General features: G+C 44.6%; 1 protein-coding gene across 1 annotated transcript in view; it reads left to right on the forward strand.

Moving 5' to 3' along the window:
- POLR2E (RNA polymerase II, I and III subunit E) overlaps positions 1-25,321 on the forward strand; it is a 34,070-nt gene extending 8,749 nt beyond the window's left edge. The window contains exons 2-7 of the mRNA XM_069739953.1: positions 6,877-7,051; positions 7,136-7,251; positions 7,390-7,470; positions 8,363-8,421; positions 10,538-10,616; positions 24,994-25,321. Of these exons, the coding sequence (XP_069596054.1) occupies positions 6,877-7,051; positions 7,136-7,251; positions 7,390-7,470; positions 8,363-8,421; positions 10,538-10,616; positions 24,994-25,059 (576 nt within the window). The 3' untranslated portion in view covers positions 25,060-25,321. The remainder of the gene's footprint in view (positions 1-6,876; positions 7,052-7,135; positions 7,252-7,389; positions 7,471-8,362; positions 8,422-10,537; positions 10,617-24,993) is intronic.
- The last annotated feature ends 748 nt before the right edge of the window (positions 25,322-26,069 follow it).

Raw genomic sequence — 26,069 nt, forward strand, 5'->3', positions numbered from 1 at the left:
ATGTCCCGTTATTTTCGGACGGACCTCGAACGCTGCTTGCAGGGCATCTGCGCTAGCAGGATCGCCAAACGCAATCCCTTTTTGGGCATTGCGTTAGCGCATTCCGTTAGTGCAATCCGTTTAGCGCATACGCTAGCCTAGCCATATCCTTTTGAGGAAAAAGACTCTGAATCCTGAGAGAAAATCCCTAAAATTGACGGTGCTGTAGCCAAATCTTTAAAAAAAAAAAATCATTTCTTCCTTCAGAAGATTCGGGTGTTCTAAAAGACCCGCTTGATAAAAAAGCAGATAGTTTTGAGACATATCTTGGAAGCCTCGGCAGGGGGCCTGAAACCAGCAATAGCTGGGACATGTACGGCCCGTGCTCTTAAGGTACCTTCACACTCAGCAACTTTACAATGAGAACGACAACGATCCGTGACGTTGCAGCGTCCTGGATAGCGATCTCGTTGTGTTTGACACGCAGCAGCGATCTGGATCCCGCTGTGACATCGCTGGTCGGAGCTAGAAGTCCCGAACTTTATTTGGTCGTCAGGTCGGCGTGTATCGTCATGTTTGACATCAAAAGCAATGATGCCAGCAATGTTTTACATGGAGCTAACGACCAGCTACAACGATAAGTGAGTCGCTGTTACGTCACAGGATCGCTCCTGCATCGTTCTGGAGTTGCTGTGTTTGACGTCTCTACAGCGACCTAAACAGCGACGCTGCAGCGATCGGCTCGTTGTCTATATCGCTGAATGTGACGGTACCTTTAGTCTGGCTACAACAGATAGAGGATCAGTTAAAGGACAAATTACCTAGAGACGACATCCTTGCGAACATATCCTTATTGCAAGGAGCAGCAGCTTTTTTGGTAGACGCTTCCGCAGATTCTGCAAGATTAACAGCTAGAGCAGCGGGCTTGTCCAATGCGGCGCGTAGAGCCCTATGGCTCAAGGGTTGTCCTGGGGATTTACCATCTAGACAGACATTGCAGACGTGACGGTCAACTGCTTTTTGGCAAAAAACTAGAAGAAATCTTGGAGCATGCAGGAGATAAAAAGAAAGTCTTTCCCAGTCTCCCTAAAGATCGCAAGAAACCTTTCTTTTGGAAGAGAAGATTTAACAGAGGTCGCCCCCAGGGGAGAGGAGAAATTGGGACTTTAAAGATAAGAGGATCAGGCTATATGTTCAAAGGGCCCTCTACATCAGCAAAAAAATCACCCCCAATGACATTACATCAGAGGTGGGGGAGAAGGCTCTCCCACTTTTTCCCGGCCTGGATAAACATCTCCCCCAGCGCCTGGGTTTTAAATATTATCAAAGACGGCCTAAAAATAAAATTCATCCGTCCACCCAGACAAAATTTCATAATAACACCCCGAAGGAGGTCCCAGCAGGAGCAATCTGCCCTGGAGACTTAAGTGTTGGGACTCGTTCACAAAAATGCTCTTCAGGGAGTCCCGGCTCGGGAGGTAGGAAAGGGGTTTTACTCCCCCCTCTTTTTGATTCAAAAACCGGATGGCTCTTGCAGAACTATAGTCAACCTAAGGGAGCTCAATCAATCTGTAGAGAACTACTCCTTCAAGATGGAGTCTTATCAACACAACCACAAAACTTCTTTTCCTACACTGCTTCATGGCAGTAATAGACCTAAAAGATGTGTATTACCATATCCCAATACATCAGGAATATCGGAAATACTTGAGTGGCTCTCTATATACAAAATCAGATAAAACATTACCAATATACAGCCCTTCCATTCGGCCTGTCTACAGCTCCCAGGCTCTTCACCAAAGTAATGGTGGAAGTAATGTCATACCTCCGATCCCAGGATGTAGTGATTATCCCATACCTGGACGATTTCCTTGTAGTAGGAAGGTCACAGACCCACTGCACCCATCAAGTAACAGTGGTAACATCAACTCTAATAGAGCTGGGATGGATAATAAATGCCCCCAAATTAAAATTAATGCCAGTAAAAGTACAGTCCTTCCTAGGATTAATTCTGGACTCCTAGCGGCAGCTCTGCCTCCTTCCAGAGAACAAAGTAGCCAAAATAATAAACCTTGTTTCTATAAAAAAGACCAGTAGCGCTTCAACCCTTAAGAAACTCGGCAGCAAGTAATGATACAATTCCACATTTTTGTATCGTAATCTATAAAAATAAAAATCAAGTAATACCTGCGCTGAGTAACAAAAAATCCTCTGAACCACACAATCTATGTTATCCAAAAAAGAATTTTTATAGGTAACTATACTAGAATAACAAGAGCATAACCGCGGTCTGGATAAATATCCTATTTCATGAGGTACCAGCAACGTTTTTGGTTATCAAGTGGGTAAATATAACAAATTGTTACCTTTGAGTAGTCAGTGGAGTTAACCGGCTCCTTGTGATGGTCTTACTGAACCATATCCATTGCGTCCGTAGTATACAAGAAACTGGCAAGCTTCCTATAATTGTCTTATTAGGCTATGTCCACTGCGGTTTTTGTCTTCAGATGAAGCCGCTCTGGGTTTTGTCCGCTGCGTCCGTAGTTCCGGTGTGGATCTTCAGGTGGAGCCGCTCTGTGCGCTGCCCCGGCCGGCGGCAGAACGCTCAAAGCACGCTCCCCACTTGGGACTAGTGAGCGCTGGAGTAGCCGCTGGGTCCTCTGCCGAAGCAGGACCTTCCGTGACGTCACGATCACGTGAGTAAACACGTGACTAGGCTAAGGAGAGCAGCGAGGACCAAATCCTACGCGTTTCGGAACTACCGTGTTCCTTCTTCCCTGAGAACCCAGAGCGGCTTCATCTGAAGACAAAAACCGCAGTGGACATAGCCTAATAGGACAATTATAGGAAGCTTGCCAGTTTCTTGTATACTACGGATGCAATGGATATGGTTCAGTAAGACCATCACAAGGAGCCGGTTAACTCCACTGACTACTCAAAGGTAACAATTTGTTATATTTACCCACTTGATAACCAAAAACGTTGCTGGTACCTCATGAAATAGGATATTTATCCACACCGCGGTTATGCTCTTATTATTCTGGTATAGTTACCTATAAAAATTCTTTTTTGGATAACATAGATTGTGTGGTTCAGAGGATTTTTTGTTACTCAGCGCAGGTATTACTTGATTTTAAAATAATAAACCTGGCTGGTACAGCAATACATCAACCAGCAATGACTCTAAGAAAGGCGATGTCACTGCTAGGCTCACTAACGTCATGCATTCCGGCAGTAGGATGGGCACAATTCCACCTGAGACATTTGCAGTGGGAAGTTCTGTTAGCTCAAAAACTGTTAAGAGGGCATTTAGAAGGAAATCTAGGTCTTTCCTTGGGTGCAAGAGATTTCCTAGTTTGGTGGACTGTGAAGGATCATCTGACGGTGGGGGTCGAAGACACCATCACGACCGACGCAAGTGGTATAGGTTGGGGGCTCATCTGAAGTCTCACTCAGTACAAGGAACCTGGTCCTTGCTAGAAAGGAATCATGGTTCAAACGAAAAGAACTATGGGCAGTGGAAAAGGCCTTGAGACATTTTCTCCCCTTGCTCCGGGGCCGCCATACTCGAATCATGACGTACAATCAAGAGGTGGTGGCTTATATCAGTCATCGGGGGGGCGAGGTCTAGAGGCCTCATAGACTCTTTCAGCTGGCAGAACAACACTTGTCATCCCTGACTGCACTACACATCAGGGGCGTCGAGAACCCGCACGCAGACTTCCTGAGTCGCAGAGGCTTGAGACAGGGGAATGGTCTCTAAAACCCCAGGTGTTCCGTCAAATAGTTCAAGCCTCTGGCACTCCAGAAATAGACTTGTTTGCCAACCCACACAACAGAAAAGTCAAGAAGTTCTGCTCCTTAAATCCAAGAGAACATCCTTTCGCAGTAGATGCCCTACTGATACCCTGGAAGTTTTCTCTGGCCTACGCATTCCCCCCGATAGTGATGATTCCAGCTGTGGCCCGGAAGATCAGGGAGGATCGAGCAAAAATAATCCTCATAGCTCCATTTTGACCAAGGAGGCCATGGTTCTCCCTTCTAAGGCAGATGTCAGTAACAGACCCATGGATTCTGCCAGTAATTCCGGACCTGCTAACCCAGGGGCCAGTTACCCACTCTCAGGTGAAGGGCTTCCATCTGGCAGCCTGGAATTTGAGAGGGCGTTACCGAGTCGCCAGGGATTTTCAACAGGGTTAATCTCCACCCTATTGAAAAGCAGAAAACCTATAACATCTAGGATTATGGTAGGACATGGAAAAAGTCTCTTAACTTCCTGGGTGAACCTTTGGGGGAGGTAGCTCCAGTGGGACCTATCCTAGAATTTCTGCAGGCAGGATTGCAACTTGGGTTAGCGACTAGCACCCTTAAGGTTCAAGTTTCAGCCTTGGGAGCCCTATACAACTGCAACCTAGCATCAAATAGGTGGGTTTCCAGATTCCTAAAATCCTGTGGCAGGCCTAGGCTGGTTGTTATTCCAAAAATCCCTCCTTGGGATCTAAATTTAGTCTTAGAAGCCTTAACCAAAGACCCTTTTAAGCCTTTGCAGGAGTTGTCGCCTAAATTACTCACCCTGAAAACCGTTCTACTGGTAGCCTTGACATCGGCCCGTAGGGTGGGTGATTTACAGGCTCTGTCGATATGCCCTCCTTATAATCAGGTTTTTGACGACATGATAGTTCTAAGACCAGACCCGGCGTATCTCCCCAAGGTGGTCCTAAAATTCCACAGGAGTCAGGAAATTACTTTACCCTCATTTTGTAGTAATCCTAGAAATCCGGGGGAAAAAAAGTTCCATATGTTAGATGTAAGAAGATCTATGTTACAATGCATGTCTATGACTAGTCAGTGGAGGAAAGACCAAACCCTATTTGTAGCCTTACAGGGTAGTAAAAAAGGGTGCGGGGTAGCTAAATGTACCATTGCTAGATGGATCAGGGAGGCCATTAGTCTTTTCTACTCTGCGAATGGCACTCCGGTTCCTGAAGGCATCAAGGCTCATTCCACCAGAGCCGTGGCTACCTCCTGGGCAGAAAAGGCTGAGGTATCAATTGATCAAATTTGCAAGGCCGCTACCTGATCCTCACCCTCAACTTTCTTCAAACACTACCGGCTAGATCTATCCTCCTCTGCTGACCTAACCTTTGGTAGAAGGGTGCTGCAAGCGGTGGTCCCTCCCTAAGGTTTCATTCTACAAAAGTCTCTCAGGTGTGCCGTCATGAGGGAAGGGAAAACACCAAGGTTACTTACCGGTAGCCAGTTTTTCTGTAACCCATGACAGCACCTGTATATCCCCCACCCCTTTATCACCTTTACGGTGTGCACTATAGTTTTGGGTGTTTTTAGTTCATATGATGTGGTGATGGATTTGCCATGTGTACTAACCAGGGGGGCCTCTCATGCTCTGAAAACCAACTGAAGTGACAGAGGTACCGCCCTTTTATTTTCAGTAGGGTTTCCTGTCCTGACTGGGCGGATCCCCTCTCTCAGGTGTGCCGTCATGGGCTCCGGAAAAAACGGCTACCGGTAAGTAACCTTGGTGTTTCCACATGGGGTAATAGGAGAAAATAAGTCTTCTGAGTGACTATTTTGTAATATCCACGCCAGGCTTTTTTTCTGGAGAATTGCAATTCTACCAGTCCAGTACCCATGCATTTTGTGTCTATACAGCAGTGTTCCCCAACTATAGTCCTCAAGAGCCACCAACAGGTCGTGCTTTCAGGATTTCCTTAGAATGGCTCAGGTGATGGAATTGTTGCCTGTCTAGATGATGGAATTCTCACCTGGGCAATACTAAGGAAATCCTGAAAACATGACCCGTTGTTGGCTCTTGAGGACCGAACTTGGGGAACACTGCTATACAGTGTAGAGCCCCCATATATTGTTGCACCCCCACACATTTTGCCCAGCTTGTGCTTCTGGTTATACACACCAGTAAAATTAAATGCCTTCTCTCTTACAATAATACCAAACATGTAGCTGCATACTGTAGAGTAGGCACAGTGGGGCTCAGCAAGGGGAAAATTTGGATTTGGGAGTGCAGAATTCGCTGGATTTTATTTGAGGGGGTGGGAGCCATGGTGCTTTTCCAGAGTCTGTTCTACCAGTAACGTGGGAGCCCCCTATAGTTCCAGTGACAGATGATGGACCTGAGTGGATAATGTTTTTGTGCTAAATAAATTAGGGTTTTATTGGTATCATTTTCGGTACATAATATTTTTTGATTACTACCAGAATAAGGCTGGATCACATTCTTGTGTTCTACACTGAGCACTTATGACGGGGTTTCTGTGTAAATCCCATAAAAATGCAATCCAGTCAAAACCCCCAACAGAATCACTCACCATAATGAGGCAGATGGAGACCCTTTGTACTCTGTTTGGCATCTCTTTTGGTGGAATCCATCTTTTTAGATGTTCACAGATCTGTGGTCGCCCACATTTGTGCGCTAAAAAGACGCCTAAAATGATGGGACACTACTGGAACACAGACCAGTCCAAAGTGACTTCATGTTCCTTATAAGTGAGTGGTTCTCTCTGGGTTTCGTCGTTTTTGGTAGTTAAACCAAAACCCTGATGTAAGCGCTCAGCTAAGAGCACAGGATAAATGTGAGCCGAACCTTGTTTCGTTTTTTTAGGAGGTAGAATGAACTTATAGACAGCAGAACCAGAATAGTTCTTATTTTTATTTTTGCACGGTTCACTTTAATTTACTCGTAGAATGATTTGTTGTGAAAAGCTGATGTATATACAAAGCCTTGGCGTTCAGCATATGAAACTTTTGACAAGGTTAAATTTGTACTGGTTATTTATTTGCTAAGTAGCCCTTTATTAAAAATGGGGAATAATGGCACAAAAACCTATGTTGCCATTTAGCTTTTTCATTGTTTTCGCTCAGTTGTGCCATGACCGAGGTTACCTTGTGACACAAGATGAATTGGACCAGACATTAGATGAATTCAAGGCGCAGTTTGGTGACAAGCCAAGTGAGGGTCGACCCCGGCGAACTGATCTTACTGTGTTGGTGGCTCACAACGATGATCCCACTGATCAGATGTTCGTATTTTTTCCTGGTAAGTCCAAATGTAATGGGGGGGTGTATGTGTAATCACAGGTATTGAGTAATAAATATAATCTCCATTTCTGTTACATTTCAGAGGAACCAAAAGTTGGAATAAAGACCATCAAAATGTACTGCCAGAGGATGCAGGAAGAGAACATCACCAGAGCCATCATTGTGGTGCAGCAAGGAATGACTCCGTCTGCTAAGCAGGTGCTTCTCGGTTGTTATTATTACTGCAGGTTATAGATGTAATGGTGACGAGAAATCCCGTTTTATCATGTATTACTGGCCAAGCGCGTTACCATGTGCGTATCTCACTAAATCTATGTTAATCTTTTATGCATTTAGTCTCTCGTGGATATGGCTCCCAAATACATCCTTGAGCAGTTCCTGCAACAGGAGCTTCTGATAAACATCACAGAGCATGAGGTAAGTTCAGAAAGCTATCGAAAGACTGAAGATAATAAAGATGGAGGTCAGTTTTTATAGTGGACTGTGCAACAGGTATACTGCCTTCTAAAAAGCGTTCACAACTGTTAGACAGACGCAGCATATGCGGGGATTCCCTAACAAACGGGCAGTCGGCAATCCCTGCATGTGTTGTGGCTGTCTAACAGTCGCAAATCATGCAGCCGAGGGCACTGGAACATATTACTCAAGCCCCCACGATACTCTGATAAGGTCCAAGCATGCTCGGATAACGCTCGCTCATCACTAGCGCACATGTTCATGATATCCAATTTGTATGGCTAATCTTCTGGTCAAATAGCCAGTAGTACATTGGCTTGATGTCTGCCTGACTTGACATAATATCCTTTTATGGAAGCACCTCAAAAAAGTCAGATCAACCCGGACCCCTACAAATCACTCAAACAGGGTTACTGAGCCTTTATTACTACTTACTGCACAAATTTAGTGAGGAGGATCTTGAATGGCGCTGCAGTTGAGCATGCTTCCCTGCCACTCCGTATCTCTTGGCTGACATAGCTGTGTGTTGTAGTCTGCTGTTTGCATCAAGGCTATAGATTTCAGGATGAACGGTAGGGTGCATGCTCATGGGCCTCCTCATTCAGGCTTGTCCTCAATATAGGTGACCTGTGTGGAAGAAATCAGACATTCGTCGCCTATCCTATGTATCATTGACATCTGTCCACCGTGTCTCGGCCCCATTAACTGATCAGATTTACTAAGGTTTAAGTAGACAAGAATTTGTGTCACTTATTTCTATATTAACCTCTGTCTTCAAGGCCGTTGAGCACATTGTTGTATGTTATTGCCACTAGCACTACTATCATTTATGCTGTCCTTTAACCTTTTTCAGTTGGTTCCTGAACATGTGGTTATGACAAAGGATGAAGTCACAGAACTGCTAGCAAGATAGTATCCTTTATTGATGGGACTGCATCCAAATATACTTCAGAAAGGATCACAGAAAAAAGATACAGCCGTAGGCTTGATAGACGCGTCTTGATATTTCCGGTACCGGAGATGTCCATGTGTGTAATACTTACGGCAACATGTGGCAACCATGTGCCGCCTCAATACCACACATACCGGCACCTGTGAAGCAGCATCAGTGATTAGTGGTGACGTCAGCGTTTACCGCAGATCACTGAGGCTGCGTTCACAGCGGGGCTGAACTGCGGTGACATCATCACCGTGAGAAAAAGTCATGGAGTTCACAGCAGATCACGGTGGCTCTCACAGTGTAGACTGGGAGTAGTAGAATGATGCAAGCAGTATTCAGTACCTGGCGCCGGGGAACAGGGCGAACTGGACATACTGACGTCTGAAAAAGGCGAGACAGTGTATTGTTAGATCTGTCTAGGGGTCTCCACTCCCCCCGTCCCTAGTGTTTGGGCTTCCCTTCCCTCTTCCCATTGTTGTGCACCTTTCTTCTCCCTCACCCAGCTTGACACACACCTACCAATTCTTGGAGGAGCTGGCTGTGAAGTATTAAACGTGCACCTAGATGGAGCTTGCATAGGAAGCAAGTTACACAGATACCTGTGATACACAGTGTCCGGCTTACAGCCTATTGATGATGCCTATGTTATTAGATCAGGCGGGCTGTCCAGCACTATATAAGTGCTCCTAACAAGACAGACGACTCAATTCTAATAGTATGGGCGCCATCAATAGGCTGTAAGCCAGACACTGTGCATCACACGTATCTGTGTGACTGGCGTCCTATGCAAGCTTCATCTGGGTGTATGTTTAACCCCTATATGACGGCCGATATGTCTTTTAACTGACCTGAGATACAAGAGAATATCAATTCCCATACAGGTGACAATCCAGCAGCTGCCGGCTGTACACTATAGGTGACAACTTGGTGCATTAGCCACGATCCGTGTTGTTACCGTCCACATCTGTTTAACCCCTTAGATGCTGCTGTCAATAATAACTATATCATATAAATGTTGTGGCTTCTCTTTCTTTATCCCGTTGGCACCCTGAGATCATGATTGTGTGGTCCTGATGTTTGCCATGGCAGTTCACGAGCAAATAGCGGCCTTAAAGTCTGCCCGCTACACTTACCTTTTAAAAAGTCAGCGACCTTTAGATGGTAAAAATCAGCTTTCATTCCTTTCATTCCACTTTGTATTCATTCCTGTAAAGCACCTGAAGGGTTAATAAACTACCTGACAGCAGTTTTCAGTATGTCAGGGGGTGCTGTTTTTAAAATGGTATCAGTTTTGGGGGGTTTCCAATATATGGGACCCCTAAAGTCGCTTCAAACCGGGATAGGCCCCTAAAAAAATAATTTTGCAAATTTCCTTGAAAAATTACTGCTACATTTGTAAACCTACTAAAATAACAAAATAAAATAACATTTTACAAATGATTCTGATGTAAAGCCGACATGTGGTAAATATTATCAATGCTTTTCTGTGGTATGACTTTCTGAATTAAAGGGATAATCATTCAAAGTTTGAAAATTGCAAAAAAAAAAATTACAATTTGTGAAATTTCTGTTTTTTGTTGTTGTTGTTTTTTTTCTATAAATAAACACAAAACCTATCAACCTAAATTCACCATTACCATAAAGTATAATGTGTCATGAACCCCCCCCCCCCCCCCTCCCCCCCCCTCAAAATCACTGGAGTTTGTTGAAGCGTTCAACATAAAGTGACACTGGTCAGATTTTTAAAATTTGGCTGTCACAAAGGGGTTAATACTGCACAGTCAACCCTCCATTAATAGGTGTGTGAGTAGCTGCTTCCATCAGTATTTTGCACCTGTGCTGCCCCCGCCTCTATCATGGGGGTCTGCTACTGCATCTGTCGTCTGACTTTGTGTTGATAAGGCTGCTTCTTTTTCTGGGATCTCCTTGAATTTTTTTGTCCTTTTTCTGTAAGTTGGTTATATTCACTTCTAACCATATTTTAGATGGTGTTACCAATATTGAATGGTTAGTAATCAAATGTCTGGTACAAAAGTATAGTGGGGATTTTTGTTTTTAATTCTGAAAATTTCTTAACCATTTATTCAGTAAACTCAGAGAATCCCAGCTTCCTCGGATCCAGGCTGGTGATCCAGTTGCAAGATATTTTGGGTTAAAAAGAGGTCAGGTAAGAGATATAGCAGTTTTAGTACATTTCCATAAAAAATCAATTTCCTGTGGATTAGGCCATAAACTACTGTGTGATGCCGATTTATTCATAATTCCATAGGAAAGGCACGGTGGCTCAGTGGTTAGCACTGGAGCCTGGGTTCAAATCCCACGACAACATCAGCAAGGAGCTTGTATGTTCTCCCCATGTTTGCGTGGGTTTCCTCCGGGTACTCCGGTTTCCTCCCACATTCCAAAGACATACTGATAGGGAATTTAGATTGTGAGCCCCAACGGGGACAGTGATTATAATGTGTAAAGCGCTGCGGAATATGTTAGCGCAATATAAAAATAAAGGTTATTATTATTAAAACTTTAATGTAACATTTAAAGAGAATCTGTCAGCAGCAGGGTACAATGATGAGTTACATTTAAGTAATAAGAGACAGCAGGTGGCGGCTGATGGGACTATTACTCCCATTAGCCTACCCCTGCTGCCTCTAATAACAGTGACAGCAGGAGCGGTGGATGGGAGTATTCATCTACCGCTCCTACGCTGTAAATAAATACGGAATTTTAAAAAAAAAAAGCGTGGGTTTCCCCCTATTTTTGATAAAAAATCGGATATCATTCAGACCAATGTTGTTCTATCGTGTGTTCATCTGCGATTATTTTTATTTTTTCTTTTTTTTCTTCCAGATCGGATCACGATCTGACTGGTAAAAAAATCGCAGCATGCTGCGATAATAATCGGAAATCTGATCGCATCCAGCAAATAATCGTACAGCACTCAGACCATGCAAGTGCAGTCCAATTTTTACACACCAATGTCCTTTGCAAAACCGGCAATTGATCTAGCTCGTACAGTAAAATAACAGCGTGACCCAACAAAATAGATAGAATAGATAAACATGTCAGTGACATACATAAGTACAGTGTGTGTGCAGTGTACTGTACATGGTTTTATTACTAAATACATTTTATTTTCTGGGAAAAAAAAAAATGGTGTGGGTTCCCCTGAAGTTTTATTAACCTCTTTCCGACGCTGGGTGTAATAGTGCACCCATGTCGGGCACATGACAGCTGATCTATACAGCAGACATGTGCTCGCAACTGCCGCGGGTGAAATCGCGATCCACCCGTGGCTGTTAAGTAGCTAAATGCCACTGTCAATCTCTGACAGCGACATTTAACTCACACTTACCGAAAGCATGTCCTTTATCGTCACATGATCGCGGGTCACCGATGGGTCAGCATGACAACCAGAGGTTTGAAGCAGACCTCTATGGCTGTCATTGCCAGATTGCTATGAGCGCCACCCGGTGGTGCTACACACAGGCAATCTGATCGACCCTGTGTATAGGAGAGGCGATCGAAGTAATGCAACTTCTAGTCTCGCATGGAAACTATTGAAGAAGGCAAAAAGTAAACAAAGTTTTTAAAAATATAAAAGTTTAAATCACTCCCCTTTCACCCAATTCATAATAAAACAATAAAAAGAAAATCAAATATACACATATTTGGTATCGCCGTGTTCAGAATCACCAATCTATCAATATAAAAAAAGAATTACCTGATCGCAAAATGGCGTAGCCAAAAAAAATTCAAAATACCAGAATTACGTTGTTTTTTTTGTTTTTTTTTGTTACCTCTACATTACAATAAAATGCAATAGCGGACGATCATAAGATCGTATCTACACCAAAATGGTAACAATAAAAACATGATCTTGGTCCGCAAAAAGATAGGCCCTCACCCAGGACCAGATCACGAAAAATGGAGATGCTACAAGTCTCAGAAAATGGCGCCAATTTTTCTTCAAGTTTTGGAAAAAATTTTCTCCACTCGAAAAAGAACATACCGTATATACTCGAGTATAAGCCGACCGAGTATAAGCCGACCCCCCCCCCCCCTAATTTTGCCACAAAAAACTGGGAAAACTTATTGACTCGAGTATAAGCCTAGGGTGGAAAATGGAGCAGCTACCGGTTAGTGTCAAAAATAAAAATAGATACCAATAAAAGTAAAATTAATTGAGACATCAGTAGGTTGTGTTTTTGAATATCCATATTGAATCAGGAGCCCCATATAATGCTCCATACAGTTCAATATTGCCCCATAGATGCTCCATATAAAGCTGTGCCCCATATACAATGCTCTGCACAGTTCATTATTGCCCCATAGCTGTGCCATATAGTGCTCTGCACCGTTCATTATTGCCCCATAGCTGTGCCATATAGTGCTCTGCACCGTTCATTATTGCCCCATAGATGCTCTGTATAAAGCTGTGCCATATATAACGCTGCTGCTGCAATAAAAAAAAAAAAAAAGCCATACTCGCCTCTCTTGCTTGCAGCTCCCCAGCGTCCGGTCCCGGCGTCTCTCCGCACTGACTGATCAGGCAGAGGGCGGCGCGCACACTATATGAGTCATCGTGCCCTCTGACATGCACAGTCAGAGCGGAGAGACGCCGGGAAGATGGAGCGACGCCCGGCGTGTGGAGCGGGGATAGGTGAATATGCGATACTTACCTGCTCCCGGCGTCCCGCTCCTTCTCCCGGACAGCTGGTCTTCGGTGCGGCAGCCTCTTCCTCTATCAGCGGTCACCGTTACCGCTGATTAGAGAAATGAATATGCGGCTCCACCCCTATGGGAGTGGAGTCCATATTCATTTTTCTAATCAGCGGTCCCACGTGACTGCTGTACAGGGGAAGAGCTGCAGCACCCGAACACCGTGGGACGGCAGGGGGAGCGTCAGGAGCGCCGGGACTAGGTGAGTATGCCTCAGCGCCCTCTCCCCCTCACCCGCCGACCCTGCCACCCACCGTGACTCGAGTATAAGCCGAGAGGGGCACTTTCAGCCCAAAAATTTGGGCTGAAAATTTCGGCTTATACTCGAGTATATACGGTATATATGTTTGGTGTCTGTGATCCCGACATGACTTGGAGAATCATAATGGCAGCATTTGGTGAACATGGTTAAAAAAAAACTGGATTTTTTTTTTGCAATTTCACCACACCATTTTCCAGTACACAATTTGTTAAAACAATGGTGTTGTCCAAAAGTACAACTTGTCCCGCAAAAACAAGTCCTCGCGTGACCATTTTGACCGAAAAATAAAAAAATTATGTCCCAGGGAAGAAGCGGAGCAAAAAAAACAAAATCAAAAACTGAAATTCCCCTGGTTGTTAAGGGGATAACCAGCAGAGAGAAATCGGATAGCTGGGGGCAGATGCTTATGGCCTGGGAAAAGTGTAATACCCATGGAGCTTCCCTGGCTATTAATATCACCTCACAACTGTATACTTAGCCTTTCCTGGTTATTAAAATGGTCCTCCCCTCTCCCCCCCCCCACCCCAAAAAAAAAAAAAATTATGTGGGGTCCCCCTATATTCAATAACCAGCAAAGGCTAGGCAGACAGCTGCGGGCTGATATTAATAGCCTAAAAAGAGGCCGTGAATATTTGCTCCACCCTCCGAAACTAAAAACATCAGCTCTCGGCTGCTACAGAAATGTTGCATCCATAAGATGCGCCAAACCTGGCGCTTAGCCTCGCTCTTCCCACTTGCATGGTGTGATGGCAAGTGGGTTGATAGTTGAGGGGGGGGGATTGATGTCACTTTTGTATTGTCAGGTGACATCAAGCCCAGAAGCTAGTAATGGAGAGGCATCCATAAAGCTCCCTAATTACTAACCTCATTGTGATATTGTATAATAAGCACACACACAGCATAAAGTCATTTTAATTGAAAGAATCGCATACTCCTTTAATGAAACAATACAAAGGGGACATCAACCACCCCAACTATCGTCCCACTTGCCACCGCACCATGGCAAGTGGGAAGAGTGAGGCTTAGTACCATATTTAGCTCAGTTTATGGATGTGCCATTTCTGGGGTGGCTGAGGGCTGATGTTTTTAGTCTCGAAGGGTGGCCAATATCCATGGGGGGGCACCATTTTAATAAACAAGATAGTCTTACAGCTATGAGCTGATAATAATAGCCTGGGAAGCTCCATGAGTATTATTCCCTTCCTAGGCTATAAACATCTGTCATATGTCGCTAACATCTTTGTCTTTCTAACATCTATATACAGCTCTGGCTAAAATTAACCTCTTTCTGACGTACTATCCCGTCGAGGTGGTATGCGCCCGTATGACCACCGACGGGATAGTACGTCATCACCGATCAGCTGCGCTCACGGGGGCAGCGTGGCCGATCAGGGCCGGGTATCAGCTGACTATCACTACGTGCCAGGAGCGGTCACGGATCTAAATGTGATCGCGTTGCTCCGAGCGTCTCCTCCCTGCAGGCCCTGGATCCAAAATGGCTGCGGGGCTCCTTCAGGGTCACGCAGGGAGGTGGCTTGCAAGCGCCTGCTCAGAGCAGGTGCCAGCAAGCCTCCTGCAGAACTGCCTGTCGGATCGCTGATCTGACACCGTGCACAGTCATGTCCCCCCCCGGGACAAAGTAAACAAGTAAAATTATATATATATATATATATATATATATATATATATATATATATATATATATATATATATATATATATATATATATTTACATGTGTAAAAAAAAAAAATTGTTCCAATAAATACATTTCTTAATCTAAAAAAAAAAAAAAAGTACACATATTTAGTATCGTCGCGTCTGTAACGACCCGACCTATAAACCTATAAAACTGCCCCACTAGTTAACCCTTTCAGTGAACACTGTAAAAATAAAAAATAAGAAAAGGCAAAAAAACGCTTTATTATCATACCGCCGAACAAAATGTGGAATAACACGCTTTCAAAAAGAGGAATATAAAAAAATCATGGTACCGCTGAAAACGTCATCTTGTACCGCAAAAAACGAGCCACCATACAGCATCATCAGCGAAAAAATAAAAAAGTTACAGTCCTCAGAATAAAGCGATGCAAAAATAATTTCTAATATAAAACTTTTATATCGTATAAAAGCGTCAAAACATAAAAAAATGATATAAATGAGGTATTGCTGTAATCGTATTGACCCGAAAAATAAAGCTGCTTTATCAATTTTACCAAACGTGGAACGGTATAAAATTTTTGAGCACCTTGAGGGGTGCAGTTTTTAGAATGGTGTCATACTTGGGTACTTTCTATCATAGACCCCTCAAAATGACTTCAAATGAGATGTGGTCCCTAAAAAAAATGGTGTAAAAATGAGAAATTGCTGGTCAACTTTTAACCTTATAACTCCCTAACAAAAAAAAATGTTGGTTCCAAAATTGTGCTGATGTAAAGTAGACATGTGGGAAACATTACTTATTAAGTAGTTTGTGTGGCATACTGTATCTCTGTGATTTTAAGGGCATAAAAATTCAAAGTTGGAAAATTGCAAAGTTTTCGCCAAATTTCCATTTTTTTCACAAATAAACGCAGGTAATATCAAAGAAATGTAACCACTATCATGAAGTACAATATGTCTTCTCTGATGAGTCTAATTTTCAGCTTTTCCCAACACCTGGTCGTCTAATGGTTAGACAGAGTCCTGGAGAGACGTACAAGGCACACAGTGTCTTGCACCCACTGTGAAATTTGGTGGAGGATCGTTGATGATCTGGGGATGCTTCAGCAAGGCTGGAATTGGGCAGGTTAATCATTGTGAAGGACGTATGAATCAAGCCGCATACAATGTTATGCTTGAAAATAGAATTATTCTTACCGTTAATTCGGTTTCTAGTAACTCACCACGACAGCACACCTGGAGGATGTTACCCCTTTCCTAATAGGGACAGGAAATGACAAGAGGTTAAATAACCCCTCCCTCATCCTCCCCCTCAGTGTTATTATAAAGGACCACAGGAGAAGGAATGCTTCAAATTATATTTATTCTTTTCAGAACGTATATCAAGCATAGGGAGGGATTACTCCTGCTGTCGTGGTGAGTTACGAGAAACCGAATTAACGGTAAGAATAATTCTATTTTCTCTAGTAACCACCACGACAGCACACCTGGAGAAGTACCCAAGAGTAATCTATTAGGGAGGGACTATAGCCCCAAGGACTTTTTCTCCGAAGGCCAAGTCCCCCTTGGACATCAGGTCTAGCCTGTAATGTTTGGAAAATGTATGGACCGAGGACCACGTACAGTAGCAGCTCTGCATATTTGCTCAATGGAAGCACTGGCTTTCTCGGCCCAGGAGACAGCTGTTGCTCTAGGAGAATGAGCTGTGAATTTTTCTGGCGGTGGAAGGCCTTGCATCTGATAGGCCTCCAAGATTGCTCTCTTGATCCAATTGGCAATTGTAGATTTGGAAGTCTTCTTTCCCTTATTCTGTCCATGAAGATGGATAAATAAATTCTGATCCTTCCTAATTTTATCTGAAATTTGAAGGTAATAAAGTACCATTCTTCAAACGTCTAAAGTATGGAACTGTTGTTCTTCATTTTGTGGTTCTTGATAAAAGGAAGGGAGAATTATCTCCTGTGATTTATGATAGTCAGAGACAACTTTTGGAAGAAAGGATGAATCCAATCGCAGAATAAGCCTATCTTGTAGAATCCTCATGTAGGGTTCATTGATCGACAGGGCCTGTAATTCACCTACTCTCCTGGCTGTAGTTATGGCTATCAGGAAGGTGGTTTTCCAGGCGAGTCTATCCATTGCTATTGATGACAAAGGTTCGAAAGGTGGAAGTGTAAGTCCCTTCAGGACTATATTGAGGTCCCAAGATGGGACTATATTTATGGATCTTGGAGATATGCGGGATGGTGCCGTCATAAACCTTCTTATCCATCTGTGTTCGGCTAGAGGTTGGTCAAAATACGAGCTCAGTGCCGCCACCTGTACCTTGAGGGTGCTGGGTTTGAGACCTTTTTCTAGACCATCTTGTAAAAAATCCAGGATTCTGGCTAAGTTCGGCCTGTCTGGGTTGGGCCGTTCAGGAGCACTCCATGTGATATAGGTTTTCCATATTTTCTGATAAATGGAATTGGTAACGGTCTTCCGGCTTTTCTGTAGCGTACTAATGACCTTCTTTGACAGCCCTCTGGTCCTCAGAATTGAGAATTCAGAAGCCAGGCATTCAGGTGTAATCTCTCGGGGTCTGGATGAAGTATTGGCCCCTGATAGAGCAAGAACCTCATCGGAGGTAGTGCCATTGGTCCATCTACTTTTAGGCTGATGAGGGACCCAAACCAACTTCTTTTGGGCCAAAATGGAGCTACTAAGATTACACTGACCCTTTCTGTCCTTATCTTCTGTAGGACCCTTGGTAGAATTTGTAATGGAGGAAAAGCGTAGGCCAGTGAGAATGTCCATGGTTGGGCCAATGCGTCTACTAGCCCCGGATTGGTTGGATCTAGTGAAAAAAATTGATCCACTTTTGTGTTCTGGGCGTTCGCGAACAGGTCCACTTCCGGCTGTCCCCACTTTCTGACCAAAATCTGAAAAGTCTCTGGGTCTAGACCCCATTCTCCGGGATGGATCTTCTCTCTGCTCAGGAAGTCGGCCTGTATATTTATTTCCCCTCTTATGTGCAGAGCAGAAAGAGAGAGAACATGTTCTTCGGCCCAGGAAAATATTCTGGCTGATATGGCCTTTAGATCCTCGTGTCTTGTACTTCCCTGATGAGGAAGATGGGCAACTGTTGTCATGTTGTCCGAGTAGATCTTGATATGGGAATTCTGAACAAGAGTTACCGCTGCTTTGAGGACTTCCTCCACAGCTTTTAATTCTCTGAAGTACGAGGATCGTTGACTTATCTCGTTTGGCCAGTTCCCTTGAAATGTGTTGGGCTACCGTAGCTCCCCAACCTCTTTCGCTGGCATCTACTGTTATAGAGATTGCTGGATCCTGCGACCAAGGAACTCCTTTTGAGTAGGTTTTCCTTTTGTAGCCACCACGTCAAAGATAACTTTACGTGCGGTGGTATTTTGATCTTTCTGTCCAGAGAATCTGGGGATCCGTCCCAATTTGACAGAATATAAGTCTGAAGTACTCTGGTGTGGGCTTGTGCCCATGACACCATCTGGATGCACGACGTCATGGTCCCGAGAACCGACATGGCCCATCTTAGGGAAGTTATCTTCTTGTCCCGCAACGTTCTGATCTTTGCTGTAAGCAAGGTCCGTTTTTGTTCTGGTAAAAAAGATGTCTGGCTGCGAGAATCCAGTAGTACCCCTAAGAAGACCTTTGTTGTTGATGGAACCATCTCCCGATTTCTTGTGGTTCACTATCCAGCCTAGGGACGATAAGATCTGGACTACCCTCTGAAGGTGTTCTTGAAGAGTGGGGACTGAGGGGGCCACGATCAGTAGGTCGTCGAGGTATGGAATTATGCATATTCGTTGACCTCTGATGTAGGCCATTACTTTGGACATGATCTTCGTGAAGATCCTCGGGGCTGAGGATAGCCCGAACGGCAGGACATCGAATTGAAAATGGTCTATGCCCTTTCCCCTGGCGACTGCAAATCTTAGGAATTTTCGATAAGCTGGATGGATTGGGACGTGGTAATACGCGTCCTGTAGATCTATCGTCGCCATGATGAAATCTTGTCCTATGAGGGGTACTGTAGACCTTACTGATTCCATCTTGAACCTTCTGTAGGCGACATATTGATTCAGAGGTCTTAGGTTGATTATTATTCGATGGGACCCATTTGGTTTCTTTATTAGAAACAAATTTGAATAATGTCCTCTGTTCTTCTCGTCCTCCGGGACTGAGGAGATCACCTTGTTGTCCAAAAGATCTTGTACTCCCGCTATCAATATGGATTGTAGCTTTGGTGTAGCTAAAGATGTTGTTCTTGACATCTTTTGAGGATATATCAACTCTATTTTTATTCCGTCTCTGACTGATGTTAACGTCCATTGGTCTGAGCAGATTGCTTGCCAGTATGGGAGGAAGTTTGAGATACGACCCCCTACCCTGGTGGCGTCATTGTTTTCTCTGATTTTGGGGCTGGGAAAGAAAGAGATTTCTGTCTCTCCCTCCTTTTGGGTAACTGCAGCGCCCTGTCTTACCCTTGCCTCTGTATTGAGGAGTATGCTCTTGTTGAGAGCGAAAGGGTCTTTTCCTAGGGTTTCTAGGTTCTGGCAATGTCTTCTTTTTATCTGAAGCTTTCTCCAGTAGATCATCCAGGGCCGGCCCAAACATATAATTTCCTTTAAAAGGAAAGGAACAGAGCCTCATCTTCGAGGTCATGTCCCCAGACCATGATTTCAGCCAGAGTGCTCGTCTTACAGAATTTGACAATCCTGATGACCTTGCTGCCACCCTCACGGACTCAGCTGAGGCATCCACTAGAAATCCTGTCGCTTTCTGGAAGATAGGTAGAGAGGCCAGGATCTCCTCTCTGGGAGTGCCTGAAGACAGGTGTTCCTCTAATTGACCCAGCCAGCGGTGCATTGATCTAGCCACACAGGTAGATACCGAATTGATGTTAAGTAAGGAAGCTGACGTCTCCCATGACTTTAGCAGCCCGTCCATCTTGCGCTCCAGAGGGTCCTTCAACTGGGAGGCATCTTCAAATGGTAGCGTGGTTTTCTTAGCTACCCTAGCGATCTGGATATCCACCTTAGGAATCTCCGACCAGCATGAAGCAGTCTCATCATCAACCGGAAACCGATCCTTAATTTCTGCTGGGGTGGTCAACCTCTTTTCCGGGGTTTCCCATTCTTCTAGAACTAAATCACGGATATTTTTGTGAATGGGAAATACCTGTTTCTTCTTAGAACGAAGACCCCCGAACATCTCATCTTGTACTGACTGCGCCGTCTTCTCTTCTTCAATCTCCATAGTCTTCCTCACTGCTGTGAGGAGTTCTTCTATGTCACTGGAGGAGAAGTAGTATCTCTCTTGCTGAGAAGCCTCTGAGTCTAAAGGTACCGTCACACTAAGCGACGCTGCAGTGATACCGACAACGATCCGGATCGCTGCAGCGTCGCTGTTTGGTCGCTGGAGAGCTGTCACACAACTCTCCAGCGACCAACGATGCCGGTAACCAGGGTAAACATCGGGTTACTAAGCGCAGGGCCGCGCTTAGTAACCCGATGTTTACCCTGGTTACCATCGTTAAAGTAAAAAAACAAACACTACATACTTACCTTCTGCTGTCTGTCCTCGGCGCTCTGCTTCTCTGGTCTGGCTGTGAGCACAGTGGCCGGAAAGCAGAGCGGTGACGTCACCGCTCTGCTTTCCGGCTGCCCGGCGCTCACAGCCAGACCAGAGAAGCAGAGCGCCGAGGACAGACAGCGGTAGGTAAGTATGTAGTGTTTGTTTTTTTACTTTAACGATGGTAACCAGGGTAAACATCGGGTTACTAAGCGCGGCCCTGCGCTTAGTAACCCGATGTTTACCCTGGTTACCAGCGAAGACATCGCTGAATCGGTGTCACACACACCGATTCAGCGATGTCAGCGGGAGAGCCAGCGACGAAATAAAGCTCTGGCCTTTCTTCCCCGACCAGCGACATCACAGCAGGGGCCTGATCGCTGCTGCGTGTCACACTGGACGATATCGCTAGCCAGGACGCTGCAACGTCACGGATCGCTAGCGATATCGTCCAGTGTGACGGTACCTTAAGGATATTTCACCTTCCTCTGGAGGTTCATCCGACATCTCCCCTTGAGATTCCTCATGCCTTTCATCCTCTGGATTAAGCCTTCTTTTCTTAGCCTCCGGAGGAGTACTGGGGGAGGGTGTGGGCTGGGAGAGTGAGGCCAGAGAGCTTCTAATCTCGTGCTGGATCAAGCCTTTAATCTCTTCCATTAGAGATGGCTGCTCTTCTCTAACAATTTTTTCCGTGCATTCTTTGCACAATGTCTTGGACAGTTTTTTTGCACAGACAGCACATTTGCGTGCAGTTTTGGATCTGCTTCCTGATGCGGGTTCCTTGTCGCCCTGAAATAAAGGGGAGAAGGAATCATAAGATTGCAACCTGCATCAGGGAGTGGACACCCTGGTCCAGATTACTAACTGGGGCCGGGATGGTGCTGGGATCTGCAAGAGCAGAGCGCGAGGCAGACGTCTCCATGATTTTCACCACACAGTGGTCTTAGGCTTGGTTCCCATTGCGTTAATAGGAAAGCGCTAACGGACAGCGTTGCACGGCGAAATTAACGCCGTGCAACGCGTCCGTTAGCGCGCCCATTCACGGCAATGGGAACGCGCAGCACTAGCTCGTGCCATGTTCGGCACGCGCTAGCGACGCACCGGTGTTTCCTGGCGCGCCGCGGACACTGCTCGCAGCGTCCGAGGCGCGCCCGCGGTCCGTTCCCCGCTCTTGCAGATCGGGGACGTTACCACGACCCCGGGATGCGGCCACATTAAAAACATTGCGTTAGTGCACCCGTTTAGCGCTAGCCTTACCTGAGACGTCTTCTTGTCCGGGGTTCTTAAATAGGCGACCGGACACAGCACCTGTCCTCCTGTGAGAGGACCTCCTCCTCCAATGTGCGGATGTGGGGGGAGGAAAGCCGCCGACATCCACGCCATCTGACCTGCGTTCCAGCGTGGAACGCAAAGGAGCTTCCTGAATACTGAAGCCGGCCAGCGTCTGACGTCACTTCCTGCCGCCGGCTTCAGACCGGAAGTCCTCATCGCGCGCACAGCGCTGGAGGAGGAGAGGGGCTGGAGAGCTCAGAGAGGCCTCCAGCCGAAGAATGCCGCCCAGACCTTGCCTTGTAGGTGTGGACTGGTCGCGGAAGTCCCGAGTCCGGAGGAGACGGGAGCAGCGCTCGGGGAAGAGAGGCAAGTCTGCTGCCCGGCATAAAATCTCTTTTCCCCCCTGGTGACCGCTGCCAGCACAGCACACCTGGGATGACCTCTTCATCCCTAGTAGGGACAGGAAAAAACACTGAGGGGGAGGATGAGGGAGGGGTTACTTAACCTCTTGTCATTTCCTATCCCTATTAGGAAAGGGGTAACATCCTCCAGGTGTGCTGTCGTGGTGGTTACTAGAGAAAAACAGTTGCTTCCTTCTGCTCAGGCACTGCTTCCTTCTGCTCTGAGGACTGTTTTTTTGTAGCAGGACTATGCACCATGCCACACAGCTAGTTTAATCAAGGTGTGGATGAAGGACCACCACATCAAATCCCTGTCATGGCCAGCCCAATCTCCAGACCTGAACCCCATTGAAAACCTCTGGAATGTTATCAAGAGGAAGATGGATGGTCACAAGCCATCAAACAAAGTAGAACTGCTTACATTTTTGTACTAGGAGTGGCATAAGGTCACCCAGAAGCAGTGTGAAAGACTGGTGGAAAGCATGCCAAGACGCATGAAAGCTGTGATTAAAAATCATGGTTATTCCACAGATTATTGATTTCTGAACTCTTCCTGAATTAAAACATTAGTATTGTTGTTTCTAAATGATTATGAGCTTGTTTTCTTTGCATTATTTAACATCTGAAAGCACTTTTTTATTATTTTGTCGATTTCTCATTTGCTGCAAATAAATACCAAATTTTTAGCTTTAAATTTCAGAGTTATGTTGTCAGTAGTTTATAGAATAAAACAATGCACATTTTACTCCAAAAATATACCTATAAAGAGAAAAATTAGACAAACTGAAAATTTTGCAGTGGTCTCTTAATTTTTGCCAGAGCTGTGTATATTTCTACTTTGTTGGTTCACACTGATTTTTACTGTATGCTGTGGATGAATTGCCGGCTTTTCAAAAGACATGGGGAATCCCACATCTTTTGATAGCCGAAAGGAATTTATTTACTACAAAAAAAATTATATACAGTAAACTGCACACAAAGTGCTGATTATATCTCTCCCTCACATTTATATCTATCTCTCTAATATTTCCTTTGAAAATGATGTGTAAATGACATAGAGCAATTCTCTATGTAAAAGCTCATGTTATAATCGGATGTAAATTGGATGCTAGGTGTTGAGTCGGACTGTACTCGCATATAAAACGCATGACACTTGTCCAACTTTTCAGGAACCAAATCGAACCGGTTTTCGTATCTCTAGTGTGTCTCCGGCCTTACACATGTGATCTGGTATTTGATGAATTGGAATCAGTGAGATGTGATTCGGATTATTGGGGTGAACTATGGTGCAGTATCTGCAAAGACCACGCCTCATAAATGTATTTTTATATAGGATCTGTTTAGTCTTAGATGGAGCAACTGTATGGCTTTTGTATAGACCATGAATTTATTTTTACCGTTTTTATGCACAATTATCTGTTTAATTGTTCATATGTCAGTACGACTCTGCACTGTGATCAAGCCACACTAGCACGTGGGTATTAAACTCCATGTTTGTGAACTTTTTGACTGCCAATGCCAAATTATGGTTTTAAACCACTTACAGCATGAAACCCTTCATACACGCCTTACAGTCTAGAGCCGAAAACTGCTTTGTGTATCTGTATTACCAGTTACTTTAGCGAAGAGCTACACCTGTATTTTCTACCCTCCCTGAATTCATCCTTCCTGTGGCGATGACCACATTCTCCTACAATCCTTTACCTATTTCCATTATTATCTGCAATCTCGTTACTCGGGAACCAGGACAGGAATAGTCACAGCAGCTATCTGCTCAATTCTGTCAGAGGCAAGGGTCTACACTTAGGCTGGTTTCACATTTGCGTGTGCACACGCAGTGTTTGATCCGCATACATCAGCATGCGTCATGCGTACATAAATTTAACATGGTGTACTCATGAACATGCGTTCGCATGCATTTGTGTACGCATGCGTTTTTTCGCGGCGAACACAACATGTTGCATTTTTGGAGTCGTCAAATATGCGCAGGCATGCGGTTGAGTGCATTAAAAAACGCATTACTATCTATGGGAACGCATGTCGCATCCTTCGGACTGCGCATGTCCAGGAACTGATTGAGACACGCCCTCCTGGAAATATCTAAGGCATGCTCATAAAAACGCAAGCAAAAAACTCATGCACACGCAGCTTTTTTTTTCTTTTTCTGCCGTCGTGTAAGCTGATGCGGATAAAAATGCCGCGTAAGCATGCGTTTTGGCATGCGTTTGCGTATGCAGATTATACGCTGCGCACATATACGCAAATGTGAACTTAGTCTTACACCACCTACCCTTCTGTAACATGGATGTAATCCTTCTCAAGAATGTTACCCTTCCCCCACCCCCTTCTCTCACTATGTTCCCACTAGTGGCCAATCTACTGCCAGACCTCTTTACAGACACACAAATCGGCTATGATCCAGTGCTGTACTGTCTGTATGCTGGCGTACTCTGCGTACAGAATCGCTAGTGTGAAATCGGCCTTACACAGTACACAGGAGGGGCATATTTATAAGGTTATCTCAGCACAGGGACCGTTGTTTTTTTGTTTCTTATTTTATTCCGAGATCTGTTGTTGAAAGTGTACTTTATACTTTTATTCATGGGAAAATCTCATCTATCATATTTCTGTCTTGCAGGTGGTAAAGATCATACGTCCTAGTGAGACTGCTGGCCGCTACATCACATATCGTTTGGTACAATGAGGTTTGCAGTGACAACCTAGAGCACCTATTAGAATCCACATAAAGAGGAAGTGAAAAAATGCAGAGCGTCCTTGGAAGATTTTCTAATATACTTTAGTCTGCATTTTTTAATTACTATAAACGAGTGTATTATGTTATCTGCATTTCTTTGTATATGCATTTCTGCAAGTGGCACAGGTGCGGTTATATTTAGCTTTTATAAAGTGATTTTTTTTTTTTTGCCCAATACCTCAAGTAAATAAATTCATTTTGATAAAATATATTTTTGTGTCTTTAACTCCTTCCCGACATGCGCTGTTTATGTATGGCTCTGCGGGAGCTGTGTTCCTGCAAACCTTCCTTTTGATTGCGCGGGCTCAAACTGAGCGGCACCGCGATCAAGTGCGGGTGTCCTCTCTGAGAGCCGACGCCCTGCAGCAATGCCCACAATCAGTGCTTGCACTGATCGCGTGCGTCTAACTCCTCAGTTGCTGCTGTCAATAGTTACAGCCACATCGATGGGCATTGCAGAGGGAGGGAGCTCCCTCTCTGCTCCCATCGGCACAGCGCGACTGTGATCATGTTGTACCAATGGTCTCCATGGCGACCCTGGGCCAAAGACGGCTGTTGGTTTTTGTTAATTCAGCCTCCCAAAAATCAGAATAGAAAGCAATCAAAAAAGTCCAGAAAATAGCACTAATAAAAATGTCAACTTGTCCTGCAAAAAACAAGCCATCCCATGACTGTGTTGGACGAAATATGGAAAAATTATAGCCGTCAAAATATGGGAATGCAAAGTTTGTGCAATAAAAAGTGTCTTTTAGTGTGGCACAGCAGTATCAATAAACGGTAAGGTGCACCACTAGGTATGACTGTAAATAAGACAAACGAGGGTGCTTATAATACATGAGCGAACAATGGGCAATGGAGGAGAGGAAAAAGAATCAATGCATATGGAATGCACACACCTAAATATAAAGATGTGAAATGCAATTTTATTGACACCAATGTTGGGTTGAACAATTAATAAA

This window comes from Ranitomeya imitator, chromosome 1, assembly GCF_032444005.1.
Source record: "Ranitomeya imitator isolate aRanImi1 chromosome 1, aRanImi1.pri, whole genome shotgun sequence".
Classification (NCBI taxonomy): Eukaryota; Metazoa; Chordata; class Amphibia; order Anura; family Dendrobatidae; genus Ranitomeya; species Ranitomeya imitator.